The 25,327-nt window shown below is 40.9% G+C and overlaps 1 protein-coding gene across 1 annotated transcript; it reads right to left on the bottom strand.

The window, feature by feature from the left end:
• Positions 1-650: 650 nt before the first annotated feature.
• Positions 651-25,319, bottom strand: LOC308299200 (non-selective voltage-gated ion channel VDAC2). The gene is made up of 9 exons (XM_080742925.1): positions 25,246-25,319; positions 23,096-23,166; positions 22,168-22,217; positions 11,765-11,917; positions 10,435-10,487; positions 7,474-7,695; positions 5,742-5,892; positions 4,574-4,631; positions 651-3,293 (listed from the first exon to the last, which is right to left on the bottom strand). The coding sequence occupies exons 2-9, from the start codon at positions 23,160-23,162 to the stop codon at positions 3,202-3,204; spliced, it is 846 nt and encodes a 281-aa protein (XP_080599051.1). The 5' UTR covers positions 23,163-23,166; positions 25,246-25,319; the 3' UTR covers positions 651-3,201.
• Between the last annotated feature and the right edge of the window lie 8 nt (positions 25,320-25,327).

Raw genomic sequence — 25,327 nt, 5'->3', positions numbered from 1 at the left:
GGTTGTTGTCCTCCTACGGCCCCCTCCACGTCTCCTGGTGTACTGGCCTGTCTCATGGTATCGCCTCCATGCTCTGGACACTGTGCTGGGAGACACAGCAAACCTTCTTGCCACAGTGCACATTGATGTGCCATCCTGGATGAGCAGCACTACCCGAGCAACTTCTGTGGGTTGCAGATACCACCTCATGCTACCTCTAGTGGTCAGGGCACTGGCAAAATCCAAAACTAACCAAAAATCTGCCAGAAAGGATGAGGACAGGCAAATGGTCTGTGGCCACCACCTGCAAAACCATTCCTTTTTTAGGGGTTGTCTTGCAAATTGCCTCATTTTCACCTGTTGTCTTTTCCATTTGCACAACAGCAGATGAAACTGATTCATAATCAGTGTTGCTTCCCAACTGGCCAGGTTGATATCCCAAAAGTGTGATTGACTTGGAGTTACATTGCAATGATTATGCGTTCCCTTTATTTTTTTGAGCAGTGTATATAGGCCTATCAATTTAGGGGTTGTTGGCATGAGAAACTTTGATAACTACTGCTTTAGTTGAATCCATTCCATCACAATAGCATATGAGAAAGAAATGTCAAGACATAGTTTTTATTTATTATTATTATTACTATAATTCCCTTCACTGAAACATGGGCCACTTGGTCTAATGACAAGAGTCATACATAATGACAGACATGAACCGATGGGGAGAAAAACAAAACAAATGCAATTTGAAAAAATCGCTAATTATCAAAACAAAAAGGGGTACAATAAGAGTACAGCACAACCCCTCATTTTAACATCATTACCAAATGCTGAGAAAGGATCATTCAGATGAACACATGCACGTTAATGTTGGAGCAGGCCCAGGTTGCATGTGTGAAACTTTTTATGTGACAATTTATAACCAATCCCCAAGATGCCACGAAAATGGCTCAAAAATATTCTCAAATTAGAGTCAAATTACATCTTGTCTCTTCATTTTGCGACTGCCATTATGAAGAAAAAAAAAAAGACAGATGCGGGATAAACAACATTGCATAAATGCCACCCAACTAATCTAACAGAAGATTCCACTATATCGGTTTTCACTATGACGGGATAGCCACGAAGAAGTTATTAAAAAGGAGAAACTATTTAGCACTATGTTTGGATTTCTTTTCAATTATCTGTAAGAACTACATTATGAATGACAAGAACATGGGTCTAAATCTCAACTCCCCACAAATGCCCGTAGTGCCGAAACAGCGGCCACACCTTCATTTTGACATCATGACAAAACCAGCAACAACTCAAATAGTATATATAAAATAAAAAATAAAAATAAAAATACTGGATTATTAAATGTATGACCTACACATGAACACGATGCAAACAAAAAATGTGTTTCATGCACAAAAACAATACAAAGCAACACAAAGACGAAAATCAGGTCAAAAATCACTTTAAACAAGCGTTTCTTTTCTGCTAACCAGGATCCAAGGAAAAGTGGAGGAAAAAAAGGACAAAATACAGAACCTTGAAAAGGAACGGTACATTTCAAACCAGTGTGACTACTTGAAAAGAAATAAACGAACAAAAAACATCCTGGAATAAATAACGTCCCTCCCCGGACCCAGAGGACATGAATAATGCATAAAAAGTTACAGTGAAAAGTCAAAAGGAATGAATAACGAAGCGCACAATCTCCCCTTGTATTGATGCTGCAAAATTGCTGCCAAAATACTCATGAAATAATTGCATATCGGGACCAACTGTTAAGTATAGGTTTAGAGAAGAGGACAGAAGTGCCAGATCCTTCTTTTTTATCCGTTGTTGCGCGTTGAAAGTAGCAGCTCTACAAGCTTAAGAGAGCTGGTCACATACAGACATACGTACAGTTTGTGGCAAAGGCTTTGCTTCAAAATGCAACATCTGAAAGATGGCAAGGATTCATGCAGGTGGGGAAGCTACAGTATTAGATCAGTGGTCCAGGGACTCCTCAGCAGTTCCTTTGAGGGGGAGGTTCCAAATGGACCCTAAAGGCCTCTCCATACTTCGACCGAAACCGCCGTTTTCGGTCAAAAGGTTCTTTTCTACCATAACATTATATCCCTCTGGACTTCTGAAAAGCATTGGACCGAACGAGAGTTCAGAAATGTGCACGTCGGAAAACACAACTCACCGAACATTTCGGTCGAAGTATGGAGAGGCCTTTACTGGTGTGTAACTCTGAGCGTGTGTACACATGGGACCAAAAACGTAGTTTGAGAATCACTGAACATTAAAACTTGTTTTCTTTTTAAGAAGCCATCTCAGTTGACGACATAACATCATCACACAGACACATGATACTAACACAAACTATTCACATAGCGTGAAAATATCAACATGACTAAATCAAACAAACTGTTGATTCTCATCTCGTGTACGGAAAAAAGATGGTTATTTCTTTTTTTAATTCTCGACCGGCTTGTAGATCTGCCATTTTCGCTGCGCGACACCGCAGTGCAATCCAAGTACAAGTGGGGGGGCAAAAAGAAGCAGCTACTGTACTTAATGATGGTAGGTGGTTGTTGGGCTGGTAGTGGACATTAAGACCTGAAATGCAAATCTGTGTCACTTCAGATTTGAACCACTTTAACCATTATTTTATGCTTTATCTATTGAAAAATAGCAGATCTACAAGATCGCAGCGCAGCAGCGAGTGCCGCGGTTTCAGGTCTCTGTGGACGATGCCGTTGTTGTGCAGATACTCCACCAAACAAAGCATCCGGTAAAAATAGAGTTTAGCTATTGGCTCCTCCAACGATGTAGTCCACCCGACTCTGTGAAAATATACTGCTCAAAGAAATGAAGGGAACAAAATGTTCCCTTCATTTATTTTAATTTATTGGAATATAGTATAATTTAGTACTGCTCAAAGAATTCCCTTCATTTCTTTGAGCAGTGTTAATTCTCCACCCTCCATCAGTTGCAGTACAATGTAATATGACTCCTCGATATCTGCCATTTTTTATAGTTAAAGCATGACATAATAGTTAAAGTGGCTCAAATCAAGAGTGACAGGGATGCAGGTCTAAATGGGTTAAAGATGGTACTGTAGGTGGTCGTTGGGCTAGTAGCAGTAGCAGTAGTAGTAGTGTGATTGTGTGGCTGTGGGTGGGAGTGTTGTGTAGGGTAGGGGGTGTGGGTGGGTGGGTGGGTGCTGCTCTGGTTCTAAAGCCCTCCTCATCCCTCCAACTCGAAGCCCATGCCCACTTTGTGTCCACCGGCGTTGAAGTTCTTCCCGTCGATGAGGGCTGAGAGGGTGACCTTGACACCTATGGAGAATAACATGAAGCGGAGCAACGTTTGAAGAAATGTGGATGAACATAAAGGTAATGCATGCTAAGCCCTTTCTTTATATACAATCAAAGTTTTTTGAAAATTGTTCACATTAAAAAAAAAAAAATACAGTTAAAACCTACAGTATAATAACTAATTACAAACTGTGTGCAGTGAATGCCGTGTGATATTACACAACATTTCCGCTAGGTGAAACAGACATCATTTGCAGTATATGGAAATACTGTATCATTTATATGAATTCAAGTGTAACTCACTGCATTATTACAGTCATTGTTGAAACTATTCCTCTGTTATTGTTGGTCCCTCTTTAAATACTTTTATTTATATTTTTATTTATATTTCTTCTTTGTTTTAAGGCTCGTTTTGTGTCAGTTTTCTGTCTTTTTGAACACTGTTATGCAAGTATTATGAAGATAAAACTGTCCAGTATGTGAACTTGGTGGCCATAAAGGTATCCGTTACTCAACGAGTTCCATCCTGAACAGCCTGTATTGAGCTTCATTCACCAGAATGCATGAAAAGTGACTCAGTTAACATGGGGAACTAGGGTTTTTTGTGGTCAGCCAATCATCAAGGACGATGATACACGAAAGAAGAAGCCAATTTACATTTCAGGCCAAAATTCCAAGTGCGGTCAGTGGGTGCGGCAAACCAGAGCCTTTGAAAGAAGGGAGAGTTACCAAACTCTTTGACCTCATGGCCGCGATGTGATCCCGGGGTTCGTGTATCGAGTGTTGCTTCATTAACAGCCATTATGATTGGAATGTTTGGAACTATAGAGTTACGGTAACATTCTACGAACTAAAGATAAAATGCATTAATTTTTTAGATGCATCTCTACTCCTTATTGTTAGATCATCCAAATCGTCTGTAAACTATAATAGGTTGGCAATGAATTACTGACTAAATCACAAGCTGGTACCTATAACACAATGCGACACATGGAGAGCTCGTAGACCTGCTGTTTTCAACAGATCTTTATACATTTTATACATTTGGAAACTTGTGAAATGGGACGTTCTGGATAATGATTATTGATAGTTTTCTACTTTTGGTACTTTATGCACATTTTGACACCAATACATTTATACTTTTACTCAAGTACATTTGAAATTCCAGACTTTTACTTAACAGTATTTCTACATTGCCGTATTGATACTTTTACTTAAAGTAAAACAACAATAATAATACTTTTTCCACCACTGCTCTGCAGGGGTGTGAACTGTATGTGTGTGTGATGAGTGACACCCACCTGCCCTCAGTCTCTGGGTGTATCCTATTCCAACCAGACTGGCATTGTTCACTTTGGCCTGAAAGCAGAGAAAAACACAAACAACAGAGAAACAAACATGAACACAACGGACAGAAAAAACATCTGGTTGTAAAACATCATCAGCATCTGAAAATTCTCTAAAGCAGGAATCTTTTCAGTTCGAGAGCGGTTCCATGTGTACCCTCTCAACAGTTTAATTCACACTAATAAAAGGTTACAGGGTAAATTGGAGTCCCAGAGATTTTTTCACATTTTTAAAAACCTAAATGCAAGGGTTCTCAAAGTAAGTGGGGTTCTTTTCTCTTGGATAAGAAACATTTTATCCAAGATGATGCGTTCCTAGTTAGGGTCAGTAGAAAAAAAGCTTGTTTTGATCAAAAACACAATCAGAAGTAAATGGATTTTTGTAAAAGCAATGAGCCGGACAGAGAGAAACATTTTGGGACAACGTAATTTCTGGTTCTATCCGTTTCCTAGATGGGGGGCCGCGGCCAAATACATATCAGTTAGTGCTGCACAATATATCGTTATCGTATCGTTATCGAGGTATAACCATCCGCAATATCAGTATTGCAAAAGACAATGATGCGTGATATATATCGGCCATATCACCCATATTGTTTTGCCTTTTGCTAAACTTGTGATAGTGATATTGACTTGTTATGCAGTTTTTTGAACAATGCTTAATTTTCACTGTTGCAACACTTAAAATATTGAATATGAAATTTGTAGGGTAATATCGTATATCAAATCCATATTGGAATATTTGGCATTAATACAGAGATGCAGCAGCCGTTCGCAACTGGTAAACAAACCTAGCCCAGCCCAGACCTACCCCCCCTGCCCCTTCTCTGTATATACTTACTGTTTGTATTGACTTTCTGTATTTTGTTCTTTCTTTATTATTTTTTTACTGACTATATCTACAGCATAGTACTGTGTTCTATTCGTCTGTCATTCAATGTTATATGAGATACTTTAATGGTTTCCTGTGGAAATAAGCTTAGCCTTTTCTAGGATCTCCTTTTAGTAGACCTTGTACCAGTGAACTGTACGTCATGAAACTGTACCTCTTCCTATGCAAACTTCTAATAAAGTCTTCAATCAATCAATAAAAAAGTTAAGTGTTGAGGACCGGTGAACTCACAGACACAGAGGAGTCCTGATCCAGCTGGTATTTGCCTGCGATGCCGAAGCGGGTGTTGTTGCTGCCGGCCGTCCAGGCCAGGGTGACCGCCGTCTCCAGCTGGTCGTTGACCTTCTGGTAGATGGAGCCGCCGAACTCTGTGCCGTCGTTCCTGGAACACATTTACAATGGAGGCGTTTAGCAGACGCTCTGAATCCAGAGCGATTTAAGGCAAGCAAAGTACGAAGGTTGAGATTTGAGAAACCCCTGCTGTAGGTCAGGGGTGTCCAAACTTGTTTTCAAAAGGGGGGCACATTAGAAAATATTAAAGCTATACTGTGTAAGTTGCTAAACTAGTGGTCAGTAGCGGTATTGCTTTTTTTGGACGGTTTTCGCCCAGAGTCGGCGCGGACCACCGCCGCAGACCACCGGGGCGCCGCAAACCACCGCGACCGATACAAATTCGTGGAGGGGTAGAACGCATGGTAGAACGTAATTTTCAGGCCAGGATTTGGGGATTAAGAGGTTAAGAATCCTTCACCATGGTAAACACTGTAGCTGAGCGAGGCTACTTCCTGAAGACCATGGCAGATAAGCTGTGATTGGCCGGTAGTGTATCATGTGTGTATGATCCGCGATGTGATTGGCCAATGTATACAGATGATGCAGATGACGCTATTTTTCCGTGAAAACCGGACCCCGGCCAGGATCATAGAAAACATATAAAGAGAAGGCTTTAGAAGCTGAAAATAACGGAGTGGGTGTTCTAAAACTTTAGCGATTTAACAGTTAGGACAATTTTAAGATTTGTTTTATAAAAAAGGTTACATGGTATAACTTTAAAACACCCAAGGGCCGACTACATCTCCTGACATACAGGAATCTACCTTCAGACCATAACAAAGTTACATATACTGTACACGTATGCATCACATTTAAACCATTTTATTTAACTATCTACCTCAATATTTAATATCAATGGTCTTTTGTCAGGTGTGTGCTCTGAACCACACACAAATAACAGCCTTTCTTTGATCTCTTCAGAATAAGACAACAGGGAACAAGGAATCCTAAAAATTATACTCCAGGAAAATATTGATGGTGCTGGCGGGCCATGTATAATACAATGTAGGAATGAAGAAGGCCGTATAAAACTTGCCCGCAGGCCTTACTTGTTTAACCCATTTAGGCCTAGAATTATTGAATGCCTTAACCAGTGAAAAATAGCAGATATACAAGCTCACAGCGCGGCACCGAGTGCCGCGCTGCGAGCTTGTAGATCTGCTATTTTTGAAAAAGTCGTGAAAATGTGTGCAAATCTTTGAATATATGTGTTTTCAAAGCGAATGTTTGTAACTCAAATTTTGCTTCTGGGTGGTCCCTGGAACTAAATATTTTGAGATGGGGGTCCGTGGCCAAATACATATCATTTTGGGGGTCCTTCACATGAAAAGGTTTGAGCACCACTGACATAGTAGTCTCTCAAGAACAGACTAACTGAGCTCCATTTAAGTGAAAAGGATCTTTTCTTTGACGATGGCTGGCCACATTGCTGACATAGAAACATTGTTTCTATGTCAGCAAAAAACCTTAGAAGGATTCAAAAGACACTTATAGAATCGGGTCAAAATTCAAATGTTCACGATTTTTCAAAAATAGCAGATCTACAAGCTGAGCTTGTATATCTGCTATTTTTCAATAGTTAAAGCATAAAATAATGTGTACCCGTTCTGAATGAGTTTAGAGTACTCACACGTTGGCGTGCAGCTGGAAGTCGTCTGCCCGGTATCCCAGGGAGAAGTTGTTCTGGGCCAGCTTGGACTTGGCCGTGTCGAAGGCCATCTGGTAGCCCGCCAGCCAGCCCTCCAGGCCCAGCACGGCAGCCGCCTGCACGATGGGACCCTCGAAGTCGATGTCACAGCCCATGTTGACGTAGTCGCGCTTGTAGCCCGTCTTCAGCTTGCCACTCTTCTTACTGACGGGAGGAGACCAGTGGGCAGTGGAAAATAAAACCGATTCATACATTAATGACATGGACGATTATGAAATTGATTCACTAATGTCAAAGTTAAATTACATTTAGTTTTGTATGTTGGTACAGAATTCATTATTATTTTGGGGTTTATTTGTAGTTTTATCATATAAAAAATCAAACGTCGGTTCGAAGTGAAGCGGTGGACAGATAAAACCTCTATTCTGAATGTATTTGTGGCTTACTACATTTTTTAAACCCTGAAGGCCAAATTATCATGTGAAGCTTGACCAATCCTCAAAGTATCCATTCATCTAACCGGGAGGGACATCGACATTTTGCTTTTTGAAAAAGCCTATTCATTCTGGACTGATATTTTACACGTACGGGACAGGAAAAACCTGTTGGAGTGACCTGCTGGAGTGACCATATATGGACATAAGGTAACATACTTTGTGTTTTTGAAAAACCCTGTTCATTCTAGACTGAGTTCACCATATATGGTAATTAAACGGACATTCTGTGGGACAGGAAAAACCTGTTCATTCTGGCCTGGAGTGACCATATATGGACATAAGGTAACATACTTTGTGTTTTTGAAAAACCCTGTTCATTCTGGACTGAGATCACCATATATGGTAATTAAACGGACATTCTGTTTTTGAAAAAGCCTGTTCATTCTGGACTGAAATGACCATATATGGGCATGATACACACAAAGCCATTCATTGGAAGCGGTTTTCACCGCTTCAAAAATTGCCCAGAATGCATGAAAAGTGACTCAGTTAAAATTGGGAACTAAGGTTTTTTGTGGACAGCCAATATAACTTTCAAGCCAAAATTCCAAGTGCGGTCAGAGGGTGCGGCGAACCAGAGCCTTTGAAAGAACGGGAAACGAAACTCTTTGACCTTCATGGCCGCGATGTGATCGAGTCAATGATTATGAATCAATTCACTAATGTAAACATTATAATTTAAAAAAAAAATGTATGTTGTTACAGATTCTTTTTTTTTTGTGTTTATTTATAGTTTTATCATCTGACTATTAGTTTTATCGAATGTCTGATCGTCTGTCATGCTGACATCACTGATATTAAACAATGTCGCCACCATGGTAACATAATGCCCAACTGACATCACTGACTGACATCACTACAGTGCCCAAATTTGGAGATGACATCACAGACTGGCCTGGACACAGAACACCATATACATGTACAGTATGGGCATAAAAGAGAGCCAGCCAGACAGACTGATACAACAGGTATTGCACAACTGGACATGGATGGTAACTATTCTGCTCAACGGGCACCGGTCTGGGTTCTCCAACATTACTTCTGAGACTCCTAAATTCAATCCCTCATCGCACACCCCCGGGCACAGGACTAGTATTACTAAATGCCCAGACCAGCCATATGTTTTGGTTGGTCAGCAGAAGAAGCCTTTATATATTATGTATATTCCCCAATTAGTTTTCCCCAAGGGCCGAATTATGTCTAGGGTACCAAGCTGAGGGCCACAACATTGCAGGGGGCGACGGGGGCGTTCCCACTACTCCAGCGACAGTTTTCGTCATTGTCGGGTGAAAATCTTGTATTTTATCATTTAAACTAGTGAAAACAGCCAATCTACAAGCACTTGTAGATCTGCTGTTTTCACTACTTTTGTGCGACGGCCTTGTATGATTTGCGAAAGAACGTACAAATTTGGAGATACGAGATTTCCACCCGACAACGACGATATACTAGTGTTGTGCTGCTCTTATACCACCATTATTACTGGGGTTGGTGTGGGCCAGACAGTAGCCCCCCGCGGGCCGCAAATGGCCCGCGGGCCGCCTATTGGGGAACCCTGCTTTATGTTGTCGATGCTGGCCAATATTTATACTCCATTTGTTTTTATTATCAATAAAAGATAACGGAAGTTTCTGTTGTTTTCATCATGGATCATTAGAAAGCACTCTGTTTATTTAGTCACAGTGAGTGGGGGATTTATTATCAAATCATGGCCCACTGAATCTGAATTGTCCGTTACCTAGGGATTTCTGCCCCCTTGTGGTTATTATTCATGGATTAAATGCTAAATAAAATCTCTGTCGACTGAAAATGTTGTGGTTATTATTCATGGTTTTAAATTCTAAATAAGAATTTAACACAAAAGACATGGTGGCCCCCCTGTAGTAACTCTGAGGACCCCCTAGGGGTCCCTGACTCCTTGCTGAAGACCACTGCTATAGAGTGTTCAGTAACGGGCGTCTCCGTGTCTCTTGAGTAAACAGAATGCATTTTCAGGTCGGGATACGAATTTTATCTAATCAGGATATAAGAATTAGACAAACAACAAGTGAAAGTGGAACTGATGACACAAATAAATGAGCAGACAAAATTGGAACTGGAACACTATAAAAAAGCTGATAAATGGGTACTTTCTCCTGCTTGGCTGAAATGTTGCCATCCTGAAAATGTATTCCATGTTTAATTAAGAGCTGGAGAGACAGGGAGACTCGGGTTACTGAACAAACACTCTATAGCTATGATTACTATCACAATATATAGCTTTAACAAAAAAGGTGTTTGTTTTAACCAAGGAATATCACTTATCTTTACAATGAAATTGATTCAAGGAAAATAGTAAATCTAGAACTGAACATAGCAGTGGTGTTGAATCAGTGAAAAGGAGATGGAAGAAACTTAAATCTGTTTGTCACAAATCTCTTTACATTATGAATGACTTCAGACTCACCCTGTGTTTGGTACAAATGAGGTATCCACAGCAACCTTCAGTCCTTTAGTAAGCTGTGGAGGAAGAAAGAGTCAACAATACATTAGCTATAAATGAATCCTTCAACTTCTCGTTTATACCCCAATTTCTTTTTTTTATGTATAAAATTTGTAGCAATTGTAGAAATATAAGCCATATTATTGTCGTTTATACCCCAAATGATTTTTTTTTTATGTATAAAATTTGTAGCAATTGTAGAAATATTATTGTCAAGTGTTCAATCATGTTCTAATCCCGTATTATTATAGTTTACATTAGTCGTTACGTTACTGTTTTCCATAAATATATGTTGAGCGGTGCCCGTATGAGCACGAAACTAACTAACTAACTAACTAAAAATACAAAGGATTTTTTTTTCAACTTCGACTTTCTCTGGTGGGAGTCGACTTGTGTAATGAAGTCGACTCAGTCGACTTCATTACACAAGTCAACTCCCACCAGAGAAAGTTTTTAAATCATTTTGGCCCAAATAGCCAATTTTACATCGAGGTGCCCACTCTTGTTTAGTGCCAATCTTCCTGTTGGCCTAATGCCAATCTGACCCTCTACAAAAATATGTTTTAACCATAAAAACAACAATCTCTCTTGTGAGGACCTGGTGAAAATTGTACGATATACAGATCCATCAAAAGAAAACAGAATATTGTGAAAAAAAAAAGCGTTTTGCCATAGCAATATGGGTGTGTGCGTAGCCATATTACATCATCAATTATCTGTAGCCACCATCTGTAGCCACTTTTCCCCAGCGTTTTGCCATAGCAATGTGTTTTCCTCAGCGTTTTGCCATAGCAATGTGTGTGTGTGTAGCCATATTACATCACCAATTACATCCTAGACTTATATCCTAGTCTTTTTCCTCAGCGTTTTGCCATAGCAATGTGTTTTCCTCAGCGTTTTGCCATAGCCATTCTATGTTTTTATTTCTCTGCTTTATTGTAATCATTTTTATTTCTTTTTATTCTGTATGTTTTATTTAATTTTACTTTTTCTCTGTTAAGCACTTGTGCTTCATTTTCTGCTCTGTAAAGCGCTTTGAGCTGCATTTCATGTCATGAACGGTGCTATACAAATAACGTTTTATTATTATTATTATAGCAATGTGTGTGTGTGTGTGTGTGTGTGTGTGTGTGTGTGTGTGTGTGTGTGTGTGTGTGTGTGTGTGTGTGTGTGTGTGTGTGTAGCCCGTATTACATCACCAATTGAAGACGTTATGCAAGCACGACCACCGCTCACTTCACATTAGGTGTGATTTTTATCTTTCCCGGTAATACAACTCAGTACACACACATACCTGGTCCTCCACAGTGACCTCTGCAGCCAGTGTGTTGTCGGTGTTCCACTTGTGGTTGAAGGTGAGCCCCAGCTCGCTCATCTTGTACTTGGTCTCTATGCTCCCTGCTGCCTTCCCCGTGTCCGTGTTACTGGAGCCCGACGTGTTGAACTCCTGACAGAGGGGGGCGCCAGGGAGGCACATGAGGGACACAACACATTAGTGTTATCAACTATTATTATAGACCAGTGGTTCTCAAAGTGGATTACAGGGACTCTGTGGGTTCCTTTAGGGGGGGCTAAATGGACACATACAAGTCTGTAACTCCAACAGTGCACAAATGGAACCAAATGGACCCTAACGGGTCCATTTGGTTCCATTTGTACACTGTCAGAGTTAAGGGGAGACTCAAAATCGTTCTCAAAATGTTTCAGCTGGAGACCCAAAAAGGGGAATTTGAAGTCTTCCACAGGAACCCAAAACTAGTGAAAACAGCATATCTACAAGCTAACATGTCGCAAACGTGTCGCTTGTAGATCTGCTATTCTCGCTAGGCTTCTTACTCATGAAAAGGTTTCTTTTTTTCCCAATGTATGAAGTTCTTTGGAAAAATGTTTTTAAATCTCTTTTAGCTGGATATTGACTTGAAGCCCATAAAAGTGTGTCCGCGACCCACAAATGGGTCCCAACCCAGTGTTTGGTTAACGGTGATGTAGACTTGTCTGATATGTTTGACATTTAAGATATCATAATTCAATAAAAAAAATGTTAACCACAATTATCTTATAATAAAAGGAATAAACAATAGCCCAAACTGGGCACGTTGTCGTGAGCTTGTAGATCAGATACATTTTGCCATTGGTTGTGCTAGGAAATACAGGGGCTTAATTTGTTACGAAAATAGACACCCTTGTTTTTACAAATCAAATTCCTGCATATGTATATACAGTGTTTGTTTAGTTATTAAGTTATAGCTACATACTAGTAGAGTGAGTGTTACACAGCATTAGAAGGAGTGGCTGTGGGGAAAAGGCATTCAATAGCAGGATGTTACGAAGATTATTAATAATGAGCAAACGTGTGACCAAACTGAATGATTCTAGAATGAACATGAGGTGAAAAGTGGGGGAAAAAATTACATTAAGCTGACAAAAGATGCATGCAACATTGTACATAAAGGGACAACAAGACCACTGTGAACATAAAATGGCACACGTAAAGGATACGATTTTTTTAGCCAACTGCTGCTGCAATTTAACAAATAGTGTTAAATAATAAGTGTTTTACGGCCTTCATTCAGTAGACCAGTGGTTCACAGCCTTTTCAGCCAACCCTTCAAAATAATCATATTTGAACTTCTTGGACCCCCAAAATAATCATATTTGAACTTCTTGGACCCCCAAAATAATCATATTTGAACTTCTTGGACCCCCAAAATAATCATATTTGAACTTCTTGGACCCCCAAAATAATCATATTTGTAGTAGATCAACTATTTTCGCCATTTGTTTGGGGGGCGAAAAGAGCAAGAAATGTTTGAAAATGTTCGCCTACAATGACATTCCCAAAATTGGGATGTCAAGTTTAAAGTGGTTAATAAATGAATGGTACAATATGCATGAAATAACTGAATATGAGGTTAAACGCCAACACTAGGCTGTGGCCATTTCCATCCTCTGATGCCCCAAATGACACCTGTGTAAATGATAGGAAGTTTGTAGAGGGAATACGTTTAGCTGAAGTAGTTGTGATAGTACTAGTGTTGACAGGTAGGCACTAGGTGTTAACTTACACTGCCACTCTGTTGCACACTTTACGGCTCACACACTTTACGGCACACACTGTGGGTCTATACGCATGCGCAGGACGCGCTGGGGATCAGATGTGAATATGGAGGGAAACTGTATTGTTATGTAGAGTCTGTGCACTGAATAAAAACTGTTAAAACGGATTATACGTCGTGTTAATTGGATCCAAACCAACATTGGTAGCAGAGGATGGTTTGAAGATGGCTGCAAACTACAAAGTACCACCGAGGTTTGACGAAGCCCGTTCATACGAGAGTTGGAAAAATGAAGTCAACATATGGAAGCGAGTCACCGAACTCGACAAGAAAAAGCAGGCGCTTGCTGTGGCGTTGGGACTGGAAGGAAGAGCAAGGGAAATTGCTATGGAGATATCTGCAGAAGATCTGAACAAGGACAACGGTATGGACACTTTAATAGCGAAGCTGGACGGTGTGTTTCAGCTGGAGGAAAAGGACCGGGCGTACGAAGCGTATTCCGAGTTTGATCGTTTGACAAAAGACAGTTCAGTTTCCATGGCAGACTACATAATTGACTTTGAACAGCGATACAACCGGATAAAAAAGTATGACATGACGCTCCCGGATGCTGTATTAGCTTTTAAGCTACTAGATACAGCCTGTCTCGATGAGAAAAACAGACAGCTTGCATTAACGGCATGCCCAGATCTAAAGTTTTCATCGATGAAGTCAGCACTCAAGCGCATCTTTGGAGGAAGGACGGCAGGCTCGTCAAGCGGAATACAACTGAATCAGGACGCAGCTTTCTTCACAGAACAACGACAAGGAAAAGGAAAACGGAACACGACGTTTCAAAATGCTCAACAAAAGACGCCGTTGCCGGGCACCAATCCATTGGACAGGTTCGGTAGGCGTTCAAGATGTGCGGTGTGTCAAAGCACTTTCCATTGGGCTAAAGACTGCCCCCACAAGAAGAACGAACAAGTAAGATTAACTGAAGACGAAAATGTGGATGAAGTAAACATCACGTTGTTAACAAATGACCCGATTTCTGACTGTGAAATTTTCATGACTGAATCCCTGGGATCAGCCATCATAGACACTGCCTGCACTCGTACAGTATGTGGGGAGAAATGGCTTGACAGTTATGTTAATGGTCTCAGTCAAGAACAGGAAAATAAGCTAAAGAAGACAGAAAATCCCAGTTGCAGACCATTTCGTTTTGGTGATGGGAATTTAGTATATTCCACCAGAAAAGTGAAACTGCCTGCTAAAATAGGACAAACAAAATGTCAAATAGAGACAGAAGTGGTCCAAGTTGACATTCCACTGCTGCTGAGCAAAGCATCACTGAAGAGAGCAGGAACTGTTTTAGACATGGAAAATGACAGAGCAGTGATGTTTAAGCAACAGATACCCCTTGAGTTCACCAGCTCAGGACACTACTGTGTGGACATCAGGGACAAGGACAACACAAGGAGACAAATTAAAGATGACATGATACTTGCAGCGACAGCTGAAGATGAAGCCCTGACAGTGACAGAGAACATGTCCCCAGGTGAAAAGCGCAAAGTCCTTCTCAAGCTTCACAAGCAGTTTGGTCACGCATCAGCAGAAAGGCTGCAGAGGCTAATTCAAAGCTCTGGTAACAAAGACAAGGACTGCCTCAATATTTTGCAACAAATAGTACATGACTGCGAGATACAGCAAAACGAAGCCTAAGCCAGCTGTAGGACTGCCTCTAGCTTCAGAGTACAATGAAACAGTGGCAGTGGACCTGCATGAGTTGGAACCAGGGGTATGGTACCTACATGTGATAGACCAATTTACACGCTTCAGTGCGGGAAGCATTGTGAAGACAAAGAAGGCCTCGGAGATAGTCAACTCCCTCATCCACACATGGATAAGTGTTCACGGACCCCCGCGGATTTTGTACAGCGACAATGGCGGCGAGTTCAATAATGAAGAGTTCAGAGACATGGCAGAAAACTTCAACATCGAGACGAGGACAACAGCAGGATATAGTCCCTGGTCTAATGGACTTCTTGAGAGGCACAATGCGTCTCTCACCGACATCCTCCTCAAGGTGAGAAAGGAAAACGGATGTGACTGGCACACTGCCCTGGACTGGGCCCTTATGGCTAAGAACTGTATGCATAGTGTTCATGGTTATAGTCCACATCAACTGGTATTTGGTCAAAACCCTAACCTACCTAGTGTATTAGTTGATAAGCTACCTGCACTGGAGGGCACTACAGTGAGTGCAAGGGTAGGGCAACACATATCAGCGTTGCATGCCTCTAGGAAGGCTTTCACTGAATCCGAGTGTTCAGAGAGGATTAGGAGAGCACTACGTAAGCAGCTCAGACCTACAGATGAAAAATATGAGACGGGAGACAAAGTCTATTACAAAAGGGCTGACAGTGCAGAGTGGAAGGGACCAGGAGTAGTAATTGGTCAAGATGGAGCTGTTGTATTTGTAAGACATGGAGGTATCCTTGTTAGAGTCCATCACTTAAGACTTAATAAGGTACACACACATGTTCAGGATAATGTACAAGTTGAGGTACACAGTGAGAAAGATGTACAAAACCGAGCAGCAGACACTGGGCAGGATGAAAGTGCAGGTGTTGTGAACAGAGCCACAGGTAGCTCACATAGTGAACAAAACACAGACACTGAAAATGAACAGGAGAGTGACAGAGAGTCTAATACAGGAGAAGGGGCACGTTCACTAGTGACTCAAAATGATGTGACACAAAATGATGACATGGAGCACACTGTTTGTGATGATGATAACTCTGTTCTTTCTGCAAGTGTAAAGTTGAAAACAGGACAGACTGTAACCTTTATGAAAAGAGATGAAGATGTTTCATGTAGAGCTAAAGTTCTAGGCAGAGCAGGCAAAGCCACAGGACAGTACAAAAACTGGTATAACCTGCAACATATCGAAACTGATGGAAGTCATGGTCAAAAGGAGGCAGTTGATCTGTCACGTGTTAATAATATCAGTATTGAATCAGAAGTCAGGGATGCTGATGTACTTATAACAAATGATGTATCATTTGATGCAGCTAAACAGGAAGAGATAAAAAACTGGAACAATAATGATGTTTTTGAAGAAGTTGTAGATGCAGGCCAAAAGAGTGTTTCCACCCGATGGGTTTGTAGTCTAAAAGACACTGACAAGGGTATTGTGCCCAAAGCTAGACTTGTAGCCAGGGGTTTTGAAGAGCATAATATTCAACAGCTACAGAAAGATTCACCAACCTGTGCCTCTGAATCGCTAAGGTTATTGCTAACTGTGATTTGTCAAAATCAGTGGCAAGTCCATTCTATGGACATTAAATCTGCTTTTTTGCAGGGTATGGAGTTGTCAAGGGACATTTATATTCGTCCACCCCCAGAAGCAGACAGTAAAGGGATTCTATGGAAACTAAAGAAATGTGTTTATGGTCTAGCTGATGCATCACTTTATTGGTACAACAGGGTGAAAGAAATCATGCTGGGTACAGGTGGTAAAGTGTCCCAAGTGGATCCCGCAGTGTTTTATTGGTTAGATGAACACTGCAAAGTTAAAGGTGTACTTGCATGTCATGTAGATGATTTTCTGTGGGCAGGCACAAAACACTTTGTAAATGATGTGATTCCTCGACTGAAGTCTGCGTTCCATGTGGGACGTGAGGAACATGAGAATTTCTGCTATGTGGGAATGGATATTGTAACTGTTAATGGTGTAATAGAGATGCATCAGCACTGCTATATTGAAAACATGCAACCCATCCACATGCAACCAGCACGTGGTATACAAAGAGATTCACCTCTTACCGAGACAGAAAAAGAGCAGCTTAGGTCAAAAATAGGACAATTACTTTGGGTTGCAAGACAGACCAGGCCTGATGTTATGTTTGATGTTTGTATTTTGGCATCCATTCTGAAAAATGCTACTGTGCAGTCCATCCATGATGCTAATAAGGTGATTCGTAAACTCAAAGCTGATAAGGTTACTCTGAAATTTCAACATTTGGGTAATAACGATGCTTTGAACTTGACTGTTTTCAGTGATGCTTCGCTGGGAAACTTGCCAGATGGAGGTACACAAGGGGGGACATTGATCACTCTCATGGGTGACAACGGGATGTTTTCTCCTCTATGTTGGCAATCAAGGAGGATCAGACGTGTGGTGCGAAGCACCCTTGCAGGAGAGACTCTTGCCATGTCGGATGGAATAGACAATTCAATCTTCCTTGCCACCCTCTTTTCTGAGCTCACTACTGGAACTGTTGATCTTAATGCTCCTCCGTTGGTCTGTGTGACTGACAATCACTCGCTGTACGATGCCCTTAAGTCTACAAAACAGGTCACAGAGAAAAGACTTCGGCTAGACATTAGTGGCATCAAGGAGCTCGTTCAGAGCAAGAAAATCAAAACTGTGGTCTGGTCAGAGACAAAGGCCCAACTCGCTGACTGTCTAACCAAAAAGGGAGCATCACCTTTAGTGCTATTGAAAGCACTCAGCGAAGGACTTTGGAATCCTACCTAAATGTTATGACTTAAAAAATAAAATAAAAAAAAAGTGGGTAATGATTGTATTTGACTGACATTTGTATTTTGTTATTTTGGTTGAAATGTTTTGAATTGTTCTCCTCTGTAATGCACCTTTTCAATGCACCTGTTTCATGGATGCCTGAATGTTTTTTTTATTTTTCTTTTAAAGAAAGAAGAGTGAGATTGTTAACTTACACTGCCACTCTGTTGCACACTTTACGGCTCACACACTTTACGGCACACACTGTGGGTCTATACGCATGCGCAGGACGCGCTGGGGATCAGATGTGAATATGGAGGGAAACTGTATTGTTATGTAGAGTCTGTGCACTGAATAAAAACTGTTAAAACGGATTATACGTCGTGTTAATTGGATCCAAACCAACACTAGGCAGCCTGTTCCGTCTATACCTCAACTTCAATACCACAGTATTCTCTGTCTGAGACAGGTACAGCATTTGACTGCTTATCATGTCATTATCTACTGCAAATACACAGAGCAGGCACATTGAAGAGCACAGCCATGTCTCTAGCTCTGGGTTCCATTGAATTTCTCAAGAAGTTAAACTGTACAAACAAAAGAAATATGTGCCATTCCCTGACCCAGAACGGTTTCCATTCAAGAGTTTTGTAATATTTCATACAACGAAAGTTTTCTTAAGAAAACACAGGGTTTGGGGTCTAATGTCAGGGCATCTGGATTGTAGGCTGGGATAGAATTATGAATAAGAATCACCTGTTCCAATTGTACAATTCCAAATTGTTCCAATCCAACGAATTATTTAAAATAAAATAAAAACAACAACGTATAAACCGCTGGGGGGCCCCAGTCAAGTATATAGAGGTTAAAAAGATTTGAATGTGGTAAACAAAAATGACAAAATAAAATGTATCATGCATGACGCATACATAACAATCAGTAACAAAGTAACAAAGACAAAAAACTGAAAAGAAAAACAGAACTAGAAACATCCATTAACCCATTTCGGCCTAGAATTATTGACTGCTTTAACCAGTGAAAAATAGCAGATATACAAGCTCACAGTGAGCTTGTAGATCTAGTTTTTTTTGGAAAAAGTCGTGAAAATGCGTGCAAATCTTTGAATGTGTATTTTTAAAGCAAACGTTTGTAACTCAAATTTTGCTTCTGGGTGGTCCCAGGGGGTCCTTCACATGAAAAGGTTTGAGAACCACTGACACAGTAGTCTCTCAAGAACAGACTAACTGAGCTCCAGTTAAGTGAAAAGGACCTTTTCTTTGACGATGGCTGGCCAGATTGCTGACATAGAAACATAGGTTTTAAAAAAAATCTTGGAAGGATTCAAAAGACACTTATAGAATCGGGTCAAAATTCTAATTTTCACGATTTAAAAAAAATAGCAGATCTACAAGCTTGCAGCCGCGCTGTGAGCTTGTATATCTGCTATTTTTCAATAGTTAAAGCATAAAATAATGATAGACAAATTGTGTACCCGTTCTGAATGGGTTAATGAATAAGATGGGCGTGGTGGTGTCGATCATCACGTGAATAAACGAATGAAGGAAGGAATTAATACAACATAACGGGAAATCCACAGAAAAACATAAACTGCGTTCACGTTCCACATAAGCAACACATGAACGGCGTATGGTTGGCGTCGGGTACCAGGGCTTACCATCTATACATGACAGTGACAGAGGTCCAGGGCAAGAAGAAGAGTCAGCGACATGGGAGACATAGAGCTGGGGTTAGCAGGAGCAGGTATAGGCAGAGAGAGACACACATGACAGGCCCTGTCCGGGCCTGCCGTGTTTCTCTATGATACACGGGACAATAGGCTCTATGCACAGACAGCCATTCATTATTGGAAAGAAATTGGGCCTCTTCCTTGCGTCCTTCACAAATATTACCAATGATCCTAATGAAGGTCAATTCTGGTCAAACAAGAGTCTGTGCCGTGTCATTGTTTTTTGATGGCACATTTCTCCGACGTTGCGTCCCCCCCATTACTAACCCTATCTCTAATCTCTAACCGCACGTGTAGGCATGTACAGTGTTGCCACTTGCCAAATGTACAATAATTTGTCCCTCTGTATGATCAATCATTCAATTACACTAAATACGCATTTATGGGGGGTGAAATTACTTATTTTCATGTGTGATGTCTCTGTTTTGGCTTTGTACAATAGTTTTCTTTCAAATACGCCAACTTTAAGCCTCCGGTACGATAATTCAACATTTCCCATCTGGCAACACTGGCCACGTGGTCGGAGTAATGAGGTGTCAGACCTTATGGGCAATCCCTCAAGAGTCAGGGTGCTGATGTATTGTGCTGATGTTGGCTCACTGGAAACACTCTGCTACGCCAGTGGGTCTCAAAGGTTCGGGTTCTTTCTCCCGCCTATGGGATGAACCAGAGGTGAGCTTTTCCACCGAGAACCGAGTTGGTTCCGAACCGTAAAAGTTGGTGCGTGGCCGGTTCGCAAGAACTAACCAAGGTTCCAAGAAAGTTGCCATCCCATAGGCGGGAGAAACTAACCCGAACCGGTTCTTTGCTGGTGGAAAAGGCCCCACAGTGAGGTCCAGGCACCCTCATGGTTCCTTAAGGGGGGTTCCAAATGGCCCCCATTACGGGTGTGTAACTCTTGAGAGTCCATTTTTGGTTCCATTTGTACTAAGGCGAGGCAATATATCGAAAGAATATCAACATCGAGGTTATCAATGTGAGGTATACATATCGACGAGGGCGGCTTGTCAAATTAATTAACAGACACACTATGTATGTATGCACGTAGCTCATGCAAAAAAGCAGTCCATTTGTAACCGGGTGTGGTAATTTCAATAAAACCACTGTTGTAAAATGGAAATAAGGCATTTAATTTCTGTGCAGTGTGCATGCATGGCTATTCTATTCATTATCTGGGTTAGGCAGGCAGTGGATCTAAAGCAGAAAAACATTAAAAACTATATAATGCAATTGTTTTGACTAATATCGTGAGTAATATCGATATCGAGGTATTCAACAATATCGAAGGTTTTCCTGATATCGCCCAGCCTTAATTTGTACACTCTCAAGAGTCATGGGGACCTTGAAATTAAAAAGTTTAAGAATCACAGAGCTACACTGAATGGAACGGAGCCTCCATTGGTAACACCTGTGAAGGAATTAAGGAAGAGGCCCAGTATCTTTCCAATAAGGCTGCTACACAGAGCCTATTCAAGCTGAGTAGAACAGCATTACCACCGGCAGTAAAGACTTTATGGTCAACCTGTCAAACCTATGGACCGGGGTGTTTAGCTGCTTCATGGAGCAGGTTCCCAAACAGCTTTCAGCAGAGACCCAAAAGATGGATTTTGGTGTCTCCGCCGGGACCCAAGCGTACGAAACGTATTTCTTTATTTCTGATTAAATTAAAAAAATATTTTGAAATATATATATTTTTTAATACTCGTAGAAATGGTTGCATGAACAAAAAAGAATGGGTCCCGACCCACTGTTTGGGAAACACTGCTGTAGAGAAGGGCATTTTGCAGAATAGTCTGTCGGGAAGAAACCTCATTATGTCCAAAACGGTTACTTTTACAGGATTCATATGAAGAATATAGCAAATAACGCTTTTGAGCTTGTAGATCTTCTATTTTGGATACATTTTTTGTGTGCATGTTCAAGTACTGTAGGAGCATTCATTTACAAAAAAGAAATTAGGTTTCTGCCCGACAGACTAAATGTAGAGACAAGAAAGCACAAGATACACATGTGTAGATGGACAGCAGGATACAGTCAGTGAACAATGAATGGCATTTTTAAAGTCATTCTAAGACTAAGTACTCCTTTACAATGGTTCATTCATTCGTATATTGGGAGGTGAAGCGGCGAACAATCGACACCAGCGTGCCCACATTCACACCCTGATGCTGGCAAGCCAGCACCGACCGACTTGTTGGAGGCATTGTGGGGTTCAGTGTCTTGCTCAAGGACACTTCTTCGACTTCCATGTGGACAGGAGGAGCCGGGGTTTGAACCGCCGACCAAGGATCATTGGACGACCTGCTCTAGCTCCTGAGCCACAGCCTTCCCCAACTGATACGGTCAGTGAACAGGTGGATAAAATAACAGAAAGGTTTCCTCACCACTCCATTTTGTGATTTTGTCTTCAGGTCCAGCTTCACAACACCAAACCCTGATGAAAGAACATTAAGTTGTCACAACATAATTTTATAATTCAGTACTTCTCAAACTTTTTCACGTCAAGGACCCCCAAATCCTTGGCACACCCTTGAAGAAGGTGTGCCAAAGATCATGTGCCTTCCAATACATTTCTCGAGCTTGTAGATCAGCTGTTTTTGAACACTTCAAATGTTAAGACATGTGCAGTTGGGAGCACGCCCACATCTATATTATTTCTAGTAATGTGCAAATTAAGCATGAAACTATTTCTGTTTCAATTATTTCCAGGCAATTAATTGACGTATTAAACTGAATTGGAACAGAGGTGCTACTGTATAAACCGCTCCAGTTATAGATTTTTCCTGCTACTGCTACAGAACTTGAAAAGCAGATAATATGATTGCTTGGAAGTACCGATAGGAGGCAAGAGCCTAAATTGAATTGAAAGTAAATAAATCTATTAAAAGGACTAGAACGATTGACCACTGTACATGAGACAGCCAAGTGCTTTCCTTAGACACTCCAATGCAAATAGCAAATTCAATTGTGGAGCAACATGGATGCAATATCAGGTAATTTATTGCCACAAATAAAATATGCGTTTCAACACTGCTTCAACCGTCATTAATCAAAAATGCTGAGTGCCAATGTGTACAATTCAGGGACTAATAACAGAAAACCAGTCTCCATGAAGGCTCGTTTAAATGGCAAATCTCAATATTCCGAGGTCCTGTTGTTTCGAGGTGCCAGTAGTCCGGTTAGAGTTTAGGCTTAGCATTTACCAGGTTAGCATTCACCAGCGTCGGCAGGTTATCCTCAGACTACTGGGACCTGGAAACAACGGACCTCGGAATAGCGCGGGGCAACACGCCCCGTTTAAATAGTACCCACCATAGCCTTTGTTGAATATGTCCTTGGCAGACTTGCCCAGGTCAGCGTATGAAGGAGGGACAGCCATTATTCTAAGAGAAGACATAAAGAAAGAGACAAAGTCAGAATGTTTCATAGCAGAAGTCATTAAACAGCCACATCTCCTCTCTTCTTCTCTTCAGAAGTGACTCACAAAATCAATAGATAATCATGTCAAAACAAAATGCCAATTCAGCTGGCATTTCAACCACTTCTGGCCCAGTCAAAATTATGACATGGGAATGACGATTCATTTTCAATAAACACATTGTTATTAACGATTTCATTGTGTTTCTGTTGATTTTTTTGACTTTTTTGGGTTTCCAGGCTTTGTAAACAAAAGCCGGGCAGATATGACAAATAACTTGCATAATTTAATAACTTTACACTTAAATCTTTTTTATAAAACAAGTATATTGGAAACCGCCGATCTACAAGCTCAAAACGTGCCACGGTGCTTGTAGATCGGCCATTTCCACTATTTTTGAAAATGTTTGAAAGAAAACAAAATTCAATTTTCAACATCTAAACGATTATGGCAATTCTGCGAAAAATAATTGATTATATAATAATTATGAGAAACGTTTTAACCACTTAAACCCCTTTATGTTGCTGAGTAGAGTCTCTCAAGGCTTTATACAAGTGTCTTTTATGTTCTCGGTCAACACTGAATATCTTCCCCTAAACTGCCGATCTACAAGCTCTGTGAAGCTTGTGGATCTGCTATTTTCCTGTTTCCCCTGAAAACCGGTGCTGGCTGGGGTTCAAGTGGTCAAAAGGGGAAGGAGGATCAAGATGCCACACTTCAGTTACTGGTTTACCAACACAACCCAGACAGAAAGGCACAAATGCTGCTTTGAAGATAAGAGGTTTAAACTAAAGATTATTATCTGGGTATGTGCCAAGTCCCAGTCTTCAATAACGCAACTTGCCCCTGAATGCCCAGCAAGGCGGCAACCTCCTGCATTATGTGCAACTTAGAAACAGGTGGTACGCAGGACACCCATGGGTGCTTGCAGACTCCAATATCTAAAAAAATCACCTGAATTGACAGAAAGTAACTGAAAGCTGCAATGTTGGTGAGTTCAATGTTGTTTAATACAACACTTTTCTGTTTGGATGCATGGGCTGTCAATGGTTGGTGTTGCAATAAATAAAGGGTTCCTGTGTAAAAAAAAAAAAAAAAAAAAGCCTTCTAGGATCTCCTTTTAGTTGACCTTGTACCAGTGAACTAACTGTACCTTTTCCTTTGCAACCTTCAAATATAGTCGTCAATCAATCAACAAATAGGCCTACTGCTTTTAAGATACCGGTAGTTCTTTTATCTGGGTCTGTCCCAAGTCCCATAACTGAATGTAACTGACTTCACCATCACCCCTGCACAACGGTTTACTCCAATACATTAAATCTGATCTGAGAGCTAGTCATGCATCCCAATACATCTCCCCAGCCTTGGGAAGAAAAATAATACTTAGTAGGCTATATAATACGCATGCATACACCTAAAATGATTGACCACTACTCCTAGACCTATGCATAGGGACAAGGGACAAAGGACAACAGACAGACAGATGGTGGTCATAAGGGGAAACGTAGTGGCTTCAATGGGGGCGTATAGTTCAATTTGTCAGCTGCAGCGGGTCTTGCCGAAAAAATAGCAGACCTACAAGCTCACAAGGCGTCGCGCCGAGCTTGTAGATCTGCTATTTCTTTTATTTTTTGCCCAGAAAGGCTACCAAATATATCTTAGATAGCTCTGGGCTCGAGTAATGTTGCACAAGCCATGATTATGAACCTGCACTGCATGACTGACTGACTGAACCTAAAATTCCAGATAATTCCCAACTGAACACGACATGAACGTCCCTGAAACAACAGTGAAACGGTTAATATCAGGGATATTAAACCCTATAATAGCATTATAAACAAAGGACATTAAAACATCATTATTACATAACTTCTCATTTAGCTATGGATGCTAGTATTAGTAGCGTGACATCCTTTCCTCTTTAGCTGATTGGAGGCTAACCACCACCAGCTTGGACTGGTGGAGAGCAAAGCATGCTAGAGTTAATATTACGAGCTAAACAAGCAGTATTAATACAAAATATTATGCTTTTTTAGGTTCATACCAATGCAAAGGTTGTTTTTGGCGAGGAGGAGACGATGGTGCACGCAGCCTTGGAGAGAGAGAGATAGAGAGACACTGTGACA

This window comes from Nannobrachium achirus, assembly GCF_963921795.1.
Source record: "Nannobrachium achirus genome assembly, chromosome: 15".
Lineage (NCBI taxonomy): Eukaryota > Metazoa > Chordata > Actinopteri > Myctophiformes > Myctophidae > Nannobrachium > Nannobrachium achirus.
The sequence above is the reverse complement of the archived record's forward strand: the minus strand, read 5'-3'. Positions and strand labels throughout refer to the sequence as shown.